The 13,523-nt window shown below is 38.0% G+C and overlaps 1 protein-coding gene across 1 annotated transcript in view; it reads left to right on the top strand.

Moving 5' to 3' along the window:
* The window catches only part of CLNK (cytokine dependent hematopoietic cell linker), a 26,640-nt gene that overhangs the window by 7,742 nt on the left and 5,375 nt on the right, over positions 1 to 13,523 (top strand). The window contains exons 6-12 of the mRNA XM_057373476.1: positions 1,409 to 1,557; positions 4,478 to 4,505; positions 8,191 to 8,348; positions 9,463 to 9,503; positions 12,035 to 12,168; positions 12,504 to 12,581; positions 12,713 to 12,868. Coding sequence (XP_057229459.1) covers positions 1,409 to 1,557; positions 4,478 to 4,505; positions 8,191 to 8,348; positions 9,463 to 9,503; positions 12,035 to 12,168; positions 12,504 to 12,581; positions 12,713 to 12,868 — 744 coding nt within the window. The remainder of the gene's footprint in view (positions 1 to 1,408; positions 1,558 to 4,477; positions 4,506 to 8,190; positions 8,349 to 9,462; positions 9,504 to 12,034; positions 12,169 to 12,503; positions 12,582 to 12,712; positions 12,869 to 13,523) is intronic.

Below are 13,523 nucleotides of genomic sequence, written 5' to 3'. Positions count from 1 at the left end.
CCTCCCCCACGGTAAGATCACATCAGAGATCACTGAGCTCTGGTCCCTGGGGAGCTCAGTGCTGCTCCATCCATCTGTGCTGCTCATGGTAATGAGGTGATGGGAAGGGAGCCAGCATCCTTTGACTGCCGGCTCTCTCTGGACTCACAGGTTCTGATAKGRAATTAGRAAGAACAAAACATGAGCTCTAAGAGTCCATAGCAGGAGCTCAGRCCTGCACCTTCAAAACCAACTGTGCCTATGGACAAGCCAAAAGCCTAGAAATATTGAATCTGGTTCAATCCAGAGATAAATTGCTGGGGAAAAAAAAAATATTCCATCAATGTGATTGGTGCCTTAGGCTCTGTTCACTGTGATAATATTGACTTCATTCTCACTTAAATCAATTTGCCAGTGCTTTTTGCTACACATCTAAATCATGTACAGAAATCAACTGGAATATTTCCACTTACTCACAGAGAAGATAGAACAAGCTCTATTCCACAAATTATTCTTCTGTGATATGCCCACAAATCAAAAATTAATCGCTTCTTGATTTTGTCAACCTCAAATAACAACTGCTATAATTTTAAAAAAACATCCTTCCACAAGCCTATTCCTCCATGCCTACACTGACTGGCCTAAAAGCTATAAAGAATTTTAAAATAAGATTAGCATTACATATTCAGATTTGACTCTAAAAAAAATGAAATAGCATAAAAGGGYAGTACAATGTCACAAACTCAAAACTGTAGTAGTGCAGAAATAAGAACATTCTCAATCCATTGCTCTACAAAATTGCACTCTTTGTTTCTGTTTGCATTATGGTGACCAGAATGGTTTTTAATCCACTCACCTGACTCAGTTTGGGTRTGTACTCTGCAAACACACAGGATTCTCTCCCCAGGAGCCCACGGATCAAGGCAGTTCTTCCAAGCACCATGAACAGAATCCCAGTTTTGTCCAGCCAACCTCTCCATGCTCCAGCTTCCAGCAGAGCTGGGCTGTGATTGCCCGGTCTCAGAGCACGGGCAGGGTGTGCCCACATCCCACAGAAAACACCAGGCCCACACTGCTGGGAGTTTTGTGGGATGAAGAGCATTCCTTCCTCTGTATGTGAACTGCAGTGTGTTCCCTGGATGGACCATAAATGCAGCCAAACACACCCAGAAACACCCACTCTGCAGAGCTGTGCTGGCACACGCTGCTGAGGCACACAAAAACACACAACACAGTGCAGTAAAGTCATGCAAATGTAGAATATTGTCCAATATTATTGCTGCTATTGAAGGGTCCTAAAGAGATCCTGGACCTGAGGCTCAGCACAAATACATTGAAATACTCTCAGAGCACTCCAGTCTCTTCCTTCTAGAACCTGCACTTACAACACAGTCCCTGCACCTCCTTTATTTCCCAATAGCTCCTCAAGTTCTTCTTTGACCTCTCCAGGCCTCTGAAGATGYTGCCAAAGCAGTACCAGCCGCTTCCTCCAGAGCCACTGACAAGCAGCCAGGTCTTTCACAAGAGGAACACGCTCAGCCAAAATCCCACCTTTCCTCTATCAGCAAAAGCCACAAGGTACAGTGCATTCCTCATCTTCATTCCCTGAGATTCAAAACACTCTCTGCTCAAACCACAAGATTTTATTTCCATCACACCTCTGCTTTTACTTAAGAACACTATTCTTTAGACAGCTGTGAATAATTGAGGAAAGTGGTATTTAGTGTAATGTGACACTGGCTTTTTTATTTTTTTAAAGAACTGACAAAATAATGGTAAAGGAATAAAAAAATAGACAGAACTTTCATGAACATTTTGTTAAAGGTTTGTCCTATTTTTTTTTCCTCAGTAACATGTTTGCAACTATTTTAAGTGGAAAAATGCTATTTACCTAGCACAGTTTGTGAATCAAGTGATGGGGAAATAYACTGACTGCACCAGAGATACAGAAATACACTCCACATCCCAAGGACATTACAATCAGCAAAAGAAATTCCTCATCTGTAGCTGGAAGTCTGGATTCTGCCCATGAGAGCAATGAATCCAGACTACAAATCACTCCTTGCCCTTTCCTTCTTGCACTTCTCMGTCACACAACACCCACCCATGGTCWTTCAGCATCCTGACATGGCAGTGAGGAGGAACCACCTGAAGCACAAAACAGCCACGTCATGAGCCTTGTGGCTTTTTTCACTCAACACTTGGTCAGATGAGCATGTACAGCTCACTGCTCATWACCAGATGTGCATGTGCTCTTGCTGTGTGACCAAAGTGCACATTCATGATGGGGGATGGTGTTGGACACATRCTGGGAAGAGGAAAGACACAACCCACAGGGTACAATGCTCAAATCACCATTGGAAAAACCTCTAGTGGGCAGAAGCTGTGCCAATCCTGTCTATCCTTCCTGAAATAACTTCCATATCAGCTCATCAGGGTGGAATTTTGGTTCATTTTAGAGTTCACTACAAATCCCTTGGGAGGAAAATAAGCTTACAAACCAAGGAAATAATCTTTTGCTTAAAGTTAAATATATACTTAATGAGTGAGCTCTAATTATGGGTTGTTGTGGTGGGTTTTTTTTCCTGAATGGTGCTTAATTCTTTTCATGGATTATGTTCCAAAAGCTGTTGGTTGCTAAGACATTTTATTAATGTGAAGTAGCTTCATATTCAGATGCAAGGCCTGACACAGCTGCAAAATTCCAAATCCACGACTGATGCCCTCCCTTGGTAGGGCAGCACATAGATTGAAAGCTTTGTGAGAAATGTTATAATCTGTGCTGCCAGCAGTCATTAGTATGCAGAGCACTTGRATTTGAAAGGTCCTATTATAAAGCCAAATTCTGTAATATAAAGATATGTCATGTCTATTGTACCAGGGTTTTTAATCACATGAGTAAGGCAGAAGTGGCACAGAATAAGACCACACATGATCTGGGGAAGGCACTTGACAAATTTCCCACACAAGCACTTCACTCAAAGTATTTCTCACCTATCTTAAGTCCAGTTACAGCTTTGTAAGGAGARAACACACATATGAGCTGCAGAGGGAAGGAGTATGGCACTACAGATTACAGTCCTTTGCTAGATTGGAAGCAAAGCTGTCCAACCACAGATGTGATTTAGGAGTGCAAGTTTTCCAACAAGATTTGGAAGACTTATAAAATCTAACACTTCATTATTTATACACTCTATAAATAGCTTCATAATAAAATAGGCAAGTGCAGGATCCTGGAATGTATCATAGAAGCTTTGGTAAGATTTWAACTTTTACAAGCCTGTGGTAAGCAGGTCATGCAGGGGCCATGTCCCTTGGAGTGGAGGCCAGCCCTACAAGCACAGCTTTAACATCACTGAGCTGTACCCTGCACCCAGCATCCTGAATATGGGCTTTCACACATTCAGTGATGGCTCTGCCAACAAATTTGCAGAGGCTAACACAAAAGCAACTATCCAAATGCAAAATAGAATTTTGAAAAAAATTAGAAAACCCTTCTCCTAACCTTCCTGAAATTTTCCCCAAAGAGATCACTCCCAAATTTCTTGCCTCAGGCCTCCATGCTGATTGATGTTTTCAAAACAGACATGAGAAAGAGAGCTCTGCCACTGTTGAAAAAATGTTCCCAGAGTTTCCTATACCAAATCTTCCTTTTGTGTTTTCTCTGATTTAGAAAAATATCTCACTGTCATATTTTTCAGCCCARGAGATAGGCTAAACAGGGCCTTCCAAATCTCAGAGCCTTCCAAAAACTAGTAGATGCTTTCACACCTTATGTTGCTAAATAACTTGYAAAATCTGGTTGTCTCTTTTATTATGAGATACACGCTGCTAAAAACCAAAAGCTATCATTATCACCAGAACAGCTAACAAAAGATGACAGACTCAATACCTTGTCCCCTTTTGGAGGAAGAATATTTCCTTCCCAGGAAAGGATGATACTCCTGTTATCAGACATACCAGAAGGCAGAAAAATACCAAAACACCTACTTGAAGCAGGACCATGAGGAACATTGCCCTTTCTTCTTTCTCTGGTTTACACCTCCTTTCCTCTACACTTTCCATTCTGCCTCTGTTTAATTTTTAAAACTCTTYTTTCTTCAAGATCTTACTTCCATTTACAGCTGACTTTAAAGTGCATAATGAGATCTTTTGGCATGAGATGAAGAGTGTTGAAGCTGATATTCCTGTCTCTTCTTCCCCTCCTCCCAGTATAAATMCTTTTAAAAGTTGTCTTTTATCATAATGATTTCAGTAGATGCTACTCTCTTTTTAAGGAAGTCCAAAACATTCTCCTGAAAATGATTTATGTAAAAAAAAAAAAACAGCCTCTGAACTTTTCCAGCAGTAATAAAACCCTTCCCTTGGGTTTTATTAGGTTTATCCCAAGGGCTGTTAGTTTGCAGTRATGATGTAACCAAAAATATTTAAGTGACTTAATACTTGATTTTTATTTTATCACAATTAAATGTTTTGCATATTATTCTTTCTTTTCCAGACATCAATCTGTTAAGGAATCAGATGTAGTAAGTATTCATCTTTGTATGTGTTAGGACCATAAAAGCCAAACACATTCCACAACTACAAAGCCTCTCTTGTAAGAGTATTTTAGCCTATTAGGTAAAAAATCTGTAAGAATCATGTTAGCTTTGGGTCATAAAAATATCTGTCTTTAATGTGTGTTGCAATTTCTATACTGCTATTTCTGAACGAAGTAAGTTCCTGAATTTGTTTGCAGAAATAAAAACGTGGGTACAGTGCAAAGTTACCTGTCCAACTATCCACATAAAAGCGCCTCTCAAAACTGCCTGAGGTAGATGTCTGGGAAGAGGGAGCAGCAGGAGACACTCTGCTCCAAACAGGAATTCCACATACAGTTTTACAGGTAGAAAACTGGAATTATAAGGTCAATAGGGGAGTGTAACAGCATTAATGTAACATAAATACCTCAAAAGTAAGATGACCCATTTCAAGAGAAAACAAAAATGGACAAATTTGAAATCAAATTTTAACAGCRCCTGCTATCCTTCAGCTCCCTTTTCCCCCTCCTTCCCCACTCACTTTCTACTCAGACCAATGGAGTAAAGTAGAGGAAATGGTTTTAGCAATAAGAGAGTTTACTTATGATAAGTGGTTTCCTATAAAACTTATTAAGAATACAGACCCTACAACCATGCTGAGTGGTAAAGGATGTTTGTAAAATTTGTAGAGAGCTTATAATTTACTATATTTTTTGTGCTTCTTACTGAATGTTTTAGTTACTGCACTAATGTGTTCCTACTGAATTTTTTTTCTCATTAAAAGGAACAGAAAAAAGGAATCTGTAAGAGATAATCCCAACTGTTTCCTTCCACAGCATGTTGTAGCACAAATCTGTAGACTAGTCAAGATCTAACTTTTAAATCCATGGAGTTTTCCTTCTCCACAGTTCTGACTGGGAGGCTGTCCCAAACATCACACCTCTCAGGGTCAGAAACTCRTTTAATTTGAAAGATAGTTATAAAAGCATGGTTTGATAGCAATATTGTAATTAACACTTAATGCTAAAATAAAAAAAAAATATATATTGGCAAGAAAGGTAATGTTTTAACAAAAAAAAAGCTTTGTCTTGTTCTGGATACTGACCAAATATGAAAACACTCCCAAGGAAAATAAATGTCTTACAGCTGTCATTAATATTTCTGGCTGGACACCGTACAGCTGCACAAATACCTAAGCTTTTAACAGGCTCTTAGTTTGGCTGCATCTTAAGGAGAAATATTTTGTGCCTCATGACATGGAAAAGATAAAATTTAATTTTTGATCACTTCCCATTCATACGGATTTGAAGACCTGAATAGTTTCAGTGTGACCTGGWACAGATTGTACCCTTATCAGGGTTTCAGACACTGAACAGCAGGTCAATAGGTTTGAGAGAAGGACTGCCCTTCACCATAACTCAGGCTGCAGGAAAGGGTATTGAGGAGCCTCTTGAAACTGGAAAGGACAAAGGCAAAATMCTGCCCAAGAATGAAATTAACCCTCTGCTCAGCTCAGAAGGACCTGGACCAAAGGCTGAACATGAGCCACGGSTGTATCCTTGATGGCCATGAAGGTCATCATGAAGCTGTATCAACAGAAACATTGCCAAGAGATCAAGGGATTCCCTTTTACTGATCACTTATCAGACAACACCTGGAATATTGCTCAAGGCTGAAGCTGGCAGAGAGGACAGGGTCAGCACAGGGTCACCAGGACAGCCAGGAYCTGCAGCACCTGCCCTGTGAAACCAGGCTGGGCTGCCTTTGCCCAGAGAGGGGACAGCCCTGGGGGAACCCAACAGCTGCCATCAGTGTCTGAGAGATGAGGGCACTTTACAGAGTGCCCAGTGAAAGACAAAAGGCAACCATCTTGAAATGATGGGTTCAACCAGAAAGAGGGAAGAAAAATTAATTCTGAGGGTATTGGAAGAGGTTTTCCAGAGAGGCTGTGAAATCTGCATTCTGGGAGGCTTGCAAGAACCAGATGGTCAAAGCTCTGAGACCTCAGGTTTCATCTCACCGTTCTTGTGCTTTAAGCAGGAGYTTGGGCTAGGACTGCCTAGGTCTTGTTCCACCTGAATGAGTTGAAATTCCRAAGTAATAGGAAAACATTATTGGGGAAGTAACTTACAAGGAAGGCTCAAAGTAATACATCTACAAACTGCTCTTCTCTTCAACATTTACATGCATCCAAATAACAAACAAAATAATTGCTATTCCMATGTGAATAAAAATAATTCAGAAATACTGTGAAAGTTTATGACTCAAACTCTGGTCTTCAGAAACCCATCGTTCTTACTTTTATCATAATATGATGGATTAAGATTCTCCACATGGTAATTTCAAATGAAATATCTGTCATGACAGTAAAAATAATTGTACTGACAGTTAAGGAGCATGAAAAGAACTGACTGATTTTAATCTTTGATTGTGGTTATCCAATCTCTTGATACAATACATGATCAAGGAAGRAAAGCCATATTGTAAGTTAAACTGATGCAAAATAGCCATTATGAAATTGTGATCTTTGTAGTGGACCTCATGTTCATTTAAAGCACTAAAAAGTTAAATTCTCATTGTTGCCAGTGGACTGGGATCAGCATTCAGCTTGAGTTTTTGACAAAGTGACACGTATTAATGATTAATGTCTAWAAATTGTTTTAAAAGTGGCTGATAGTTGGGTCTGTTGGGGTAAATTCAATTTACTAATCCGAAGAAAAATATTTACTATGTTATCATTTTATATAGGCAACTGGAGGAGCACAAGGTCAGTATTCCATAATATGATAACAATTTGTTGTCTTTCTTTCTTTTATATTCCAAAACTAAAATATTTAATCATTGAAATTCTACTGAAGCAAGAGACATCCCCCAGGTAGATATCTGCTAAGAATGGAGAGTTAGAGAGACCTCAACAGCTGCTGATGAGTAGCAGAAAAAAAGGAAACTTAACTTGGCCTTAGCTACAGCCACCTGGGGGACTTGTCCTTGTCCACATTTGTCCTAAGCAAATGTCTTAGGGTCTGGGGAAAAATAACAGTGTGGTGTTKGTGCCTAAAAACACAAGGGAAGGATATGTAAAAGAGGACATAATCCTTCTTTCAATCTTGCTGCTCTACAGTTGTTTGAGGGTGAAAATTTTGAAATTATGTTTTTTAAAAGCTTTAGGCTTTTAAAGCTAAAAAAATTAAAAAATTAAAACCTCACTTTTTTTTTTTTAAAGTCAATGCTTTAGATACATACAGCTTTGAAAAAAAAAGCTTAAACCACTCACTGTGTCCATGTAAAACAATGTTACTCCAAAATACTTTGAAGATAGATACAGGTTACATAGCTTTTATGCTGTTTACACTTTGTGTTAATGAGTTCATCATTTCCTCTGGCATTTCCTTTAGTGGATTAAGGCACCATTTCCTGATTTTCAGCAAGAAATAGTAWTGACTGCATTAATAAATTCAATGCTTATCCTGTCCTATAAAAAGGATTTATGAACTCTCCACATACTTCTAGTCCAGCATTCTGCATTATTTACTATTATGTTAAGCCATATTTGGCATCAGCAAACCCTGTAAAGTCCCCCATGTAACATTCAGTACTGGTAGAAACGTTCCCCACTGAAATAATTCGCTGACTCCTTCAAGCCAGACTGATTGCAGCCCTTTAAGGTTTTTATTGAACTGCCTCACCCTCATGTATGAAGCAGGTAATTTATTTCACAGTAGTTATTAGATACTGTAAGTTACACAAAAGAGGAAATAATAAGTTCTTATCCTTTTTACTAATAGTTACAAGTTTGGGGAAGAAACCTGAAGCATCTTTTCAAGCACAACAGCATACTCCTCAAGCCAGGTAGGAATATCAGAATTTCATGAGTTTGTACTGAATGCTTCAAGGACTAAATATTCTGCCCAAGGAAATTTTACTTCACTATGCAGTAAGAGCAAGATGATATCGCTTTCTGATGCCAGGCAGTGATATATTGTGTTTTGCCCTGATGTATGACAAGAACCATCTTTGGGAATTGCTTTCAAGCTATTGTAATTGCACAGCCAATTTTTATCTTTAATAGCATGCTGCTGTATTACATTTCTGCTGCTATTTCCGTGATAGGGTGTTAAATATATTGTATAAAGAAGCTCTGCTATCTCCAGCCTCAGCATTTCCTCTCCCCCTCATTTTCTATTTTTATTTMCAAAGGACACACACCTGGCTTTTCAAAGGCCAAATATTCTTCCATAGAAATCTTCCATAGTTAGTCCTGTTTTACTTTTCTAACCTAAAGAGATCTTTCTTTTCTAAATGTATTTTCTCTTCAAATATGCAGCAAACCCCCAAAATATAGCAGACACATAGGAAGTATATKAATTATTTAACATCTTTCCTAGACAAATACATAACCTCTCATGTAATGTTGTTTACATCAGTGGCATTTCTCTGAGATAAAATTATTGTATGGAGTAGATATGACCATATTCGTGACCCCCAGTATTCTCTTTCTCAATGTGGCTCTGTTAAGTGAAGTTATTTGGGCAATGTTCTTCCCAGTGTAACACAACAAAATACTGACTGGGCACTCAGGAGCAGCCTAGAAAATCAGAACAGGCAGGGAAGAGCTGCTCCCTGGGTCTCCCTGCAGAGGGTTTGGGAATATCAAGTGAAATTAGCAGGGAATAAAAGCAAACTGCTTCATTACACATGCAGTCAAAAGTCAATTCCTATGGGGAGTAAAAAAACAAYAGTATACAACTTGAAAAAATGTCTGGTGAAAATTAGGAAAGAGAAATTTACAAAAAGACACTAAATACAAAATTACCACCCAAARCTTTTGGGAAGGCCCAAAGCTGCCATGAGGAAGAGGAAGTGGAAGCACAGTTACACTTGCTCTCTAATTTGACTCTTACACTGCCACTAAAAGAAATATTTTTCTGACATTACTTTCATTACTTTCCTTGTTTTTTCCTAGCCCTCAATGTACATGGAGATCTAAAAACATGTGCAGATCAGGTAAGAACCAGAGATTGTTTTGAAAGCCAACCTAAATAGGGAAAAATAAGATTAAGAAACACATTCAGGTTGCTATGCTTRCATGTCTGCTGAGTATTTTCAGTACACTTCCTACTGTCCTTAACTACCTAGCACACTTTTACTGTCCTGTAACTGCCTCTGAAAATGTCCTTTTTTATCAAAAAAACAAACCCCCTAAGCTGTGCCAAGAACTTAGGAGTGCATAATACAAACTTATGGTAAAAATAAATACCACCAGGAAGAAGATATGGGCTGTGTTATTTGTTCAGATCAAGTAGGATTCAAATTAACTTTGGTCACTGCCAGGCTGACCAAGCCCACCTCCCCAGCTTTGTTTCACAGCCCATTCAGGGCTTCCTCCACTGAGCTGCTTCCTTCTTGTGCTGGGGTGCAATTTCACACTCTCTTCTCTGGATAACTACTAAAAATTATTCTTCATCTGTGGGTCTCTGCTGCTGACACTTCAGACACTTCCTACCATCTGTACCACGGCTCTTGCTCATTCAGGCTCTCTGGGACTGCACAGCATCCTCCTTTTTCCTCTGTCAATTCCTTGCCCTCCTGAAGCAACTGGAAGGGAAAAAACAAGTACCCTTTCCCTCGCGACCTTACAATTGCCTTTAAAGTCYATAGTTGGCTCAAAAAAGTATTTTAAGAATATTAATTTTATTAAACTTATACTAATATCCTTTTATTTTAATACTGTGTAAGTACATGAGGGTTAAGTTTATGGCTGGACTTGATCTTAAAGGTCTTTTCCAACCTAAACRATTGTATATTTCTCTCATTGGTAATTTTAGCTTTTACTGTTGAAAACAAATTATTTTCTGTGCAAAAATCTAAAACATTCAATTCCTTGGCAAGCTGTTGTTAGCTTAATCTCAGCCAGACTTAGTACATGAGCATTGCAGAATTTTACCCTTCTTGTCCCACAGCTTAAGATATACCAGAAAAAAAATTCTGCAAAACACACACAGCACAGATCACAAAGCAGCTATGGTCCTAGGAGGGGGTCTCTAAAAAAAAAAAAGTTTCCAGGGATAGCCACTAAAAGTGCAATATGAACAAAATTGCTAAAATCATGATCCAATAAGCTGAACAGTAACATTTCAAATTTTGACAACTCAAAGTGATTGCAGAAACAAAAGGTAGATGTCTGGCCCTTTGAACAGTGATTTCATTAGTGAACAGACTRATTGCCTGCTGAAGGCCATGGCTGTTTGTCTACTGCTATCAGTGGATCTTGTTTTAAAAGTAAATGTAATGCTGTTATAAATCAGAACGTGGTACATATGTGAATGGAACAGTCAAATACAGTGAAAACCATTTCTCCTTTGTAAAAGAAATTGTTCCAAGTAAAATTCAATATTGTCATATGTTACATAGCAGCATAACAATCATAAACTGATAAAGGACGAGCAGATAAAGCACAATGAAATACYACTCTGACAAACAGCACTGTCCATGGTGACAGTAACCAGAAGGAAAAGATGGAAGCCATTGATAACCACATTCTTCTCATTTATGATGGACACTGGGCCATTTCTCCCCTCAGCATTGCACGAAACAAACAAAACAGTTTTCTGTTATACAGCAGAATATGTTTTTTTTCTTCAATTAACATTTCTTCCCTGTCACATATCCGAAAATTACATTTGATCTTTATATTGAAAGGAAGCGCTTGCTTTTCTCAGGCTATTTCTGCTGCATCCTGATCAGAGTTAGCTAAACCTCCCATATTACACGACTTCTTGTGTTCCTGACCCAACCCCTGCACTTGCACAGCCCCACAGAGACCTGGGTAGCTGGGGCTGGCCGATAAAGGGCAGCCCTAAACCTACAGACAGCAAATCCCATTTGCTTTGGGAGAAATGTTCCAGTTATTCCCGGCCACGGTATGGAACAGGCACACAGAGCCAAAGACCAACACTTCCTTGATGCAAGAGCAACCTCGTGCCTTGGTCCTGAATTTGTTCATTGAAACAAGTCACAGAGCAGACTGAAATTCATCAGCACAGCAGAMCTTCTACATCCTCTGAGGTTTCAACAGCTTGGTACAAACAATGCTAGCTGGCAATCGAATAATGAAGGGCTTTAATATGATCCAATATAACAGCAACTGAGTTACAACACAAAGAAAAGGGGCTCAGAAGATGAAATTAGAACAGAATGAACCATTATCCTTGTCCCATATTTAGTATTTTATTTAGCATTTACTGTTTTATTAATAGTTTATTATTTTATTATGTGCCTGTCAGATTGAAGTCAATTAAAAGCCATCAGGAAACTAATGAGTTAAATCTCTGGGGGCATTAATCTGAAACCACWGATGCTGCATTAGCACAAGACCACACAGAAATGACAGCTCTGAATTTTAAAAGGTTAATATYACAATATTCTATTTCTAAACTAAAAGTGTTATTGTTGAAATCACTAAGTAAAACATAGTATAAAATTAAATTAAAAGTTTAAAGAATGCAACCTTTTTCCTTCTGAATTTACTTTTACAGGTTCCACATTAAGTGCAGATAATTGGACARTGAAGAAGCCACCACTTCCTACATCATATGTACCATGCAAAAATAAATCAAAACATTTGCTTGCAGAACAGGAAGTGCAGTCTCTTACCCAGCCCACTGAAAAGGTAAAGACCAGCTTTGCTTCATAAAAAGACAAGTTTTTAGGGAACAGGATTAACACTGAGCCCCTCTGAAAGCTGTGGATATTCAGCATCCTTGAGAAAGTCCAATATGAGCCTTGAAACAATGGATAAAATTGTTTAATTTCATTAAAAATGGATAAAAATGTCTAATTTGATTAACACTTCCTAACAGGACTTCTCAATATAGRTGCATTTTGATTATATATGGTGCTGAAGGTGCTTTAAACACAGGTTAGATACAAACTATTTTCACCAGTTTTTGCTTCTGCCAGTTGTTGTTAATTTTTATACACTGATTATGTTATTTTAAAATTAAGGATTTAAACCARTGTGAATGGTACATTGGAGAATATGATCGCCATGAAGCAGAGAAGATACTGTTACACAACAACATTGTAAGTAACATTTACATCAAAACCTGGGAATTAAACTCTTGGGTAAAAATTTATGTAAAATGTCCACAATGGCTTACAAGTTTTATTGTGAACTAACCATACAATCTGTAATTTAAATCTGCATCGTACAGGATGAGACATTCTTGATTAGAGATTGTTCAAAGAAATCAAAGGCTGAACCATACGTTTTGGTTGTTTATTATGGAAGAAGAGTATACAACATTAAAGTCCGTTTTCTGGAAGAAAGCCAACAATACGCACTGGGAACAGGGCTCAGAGGAGAGTGTGTAAGTAAAATCCCATCTGCTYTTACAGTCTGTAGCTTTTATGTCAGACAAGTTCTTAATACTAAATATTAGTTACAAACTCTCCCACACAGCAAACCTGCTGTTTCATTAAAGTTTCTTTTGCAATACTCTCATTTCAAGTATGTCTCAAGTTTCAAGCAGCTTCAATATAATAATTTAAAAGCAAATTTTGCATACCATGCTCAAATTCAGATTTAAATAATGTAAAAAATTCTAAAGTACTTACAATACTTCTATCTACTGTAATTAACACCTCCAAAGTAAAAGGAAAGAGAAGTTCYACCTTTTCCTGTATACATATAATTTTAGCATATTTTTAAACCTGTGGTAATTTGAGCAGGCATTTTCAAATAGATACAATTCCACATACCTAACAGCAGAACCTGGTGCTAGGAAGCAACAGGACAACAGTTGTCATGGATATTCAGAAGCAATTAAATCATGTGGGTCCCCAGCAATCAGTCTTTCAGATATGGTAAATTTCAATTAGAAAATCTCTTTAGACTAGCAATGCTTTTTTACATAATTAAATTCAATTATAGTCAYGATAAGAGTCTAATTCTTATTCTAYATRTATGGTTAAATAACAAACACTGTATCTGCAAGTCTTTCACACAAGAAAAAATAAAACATT

This window comes from Malurus melanocephalus, unplaced genomic scaffold (genome assembly GCF_030028575.1).
Source record: "Malurus melanocephalus ecotype Western Australia unplaced genomic scaffold, MMel_1.1 scaffold_199, whole genome shotgun sequence".
Taxonomy (NCBI): Eukaryota; Metazoa; Chordata; class Aves; order Passeriformes; family Maluridae; genus Malurus; species Malurus melanocephalus.
The sequence above is the reverse complement of the archived record's forward strand: the minus strand, read 5'-3'. Positions and strand labels throughout refer to the sequence as shown.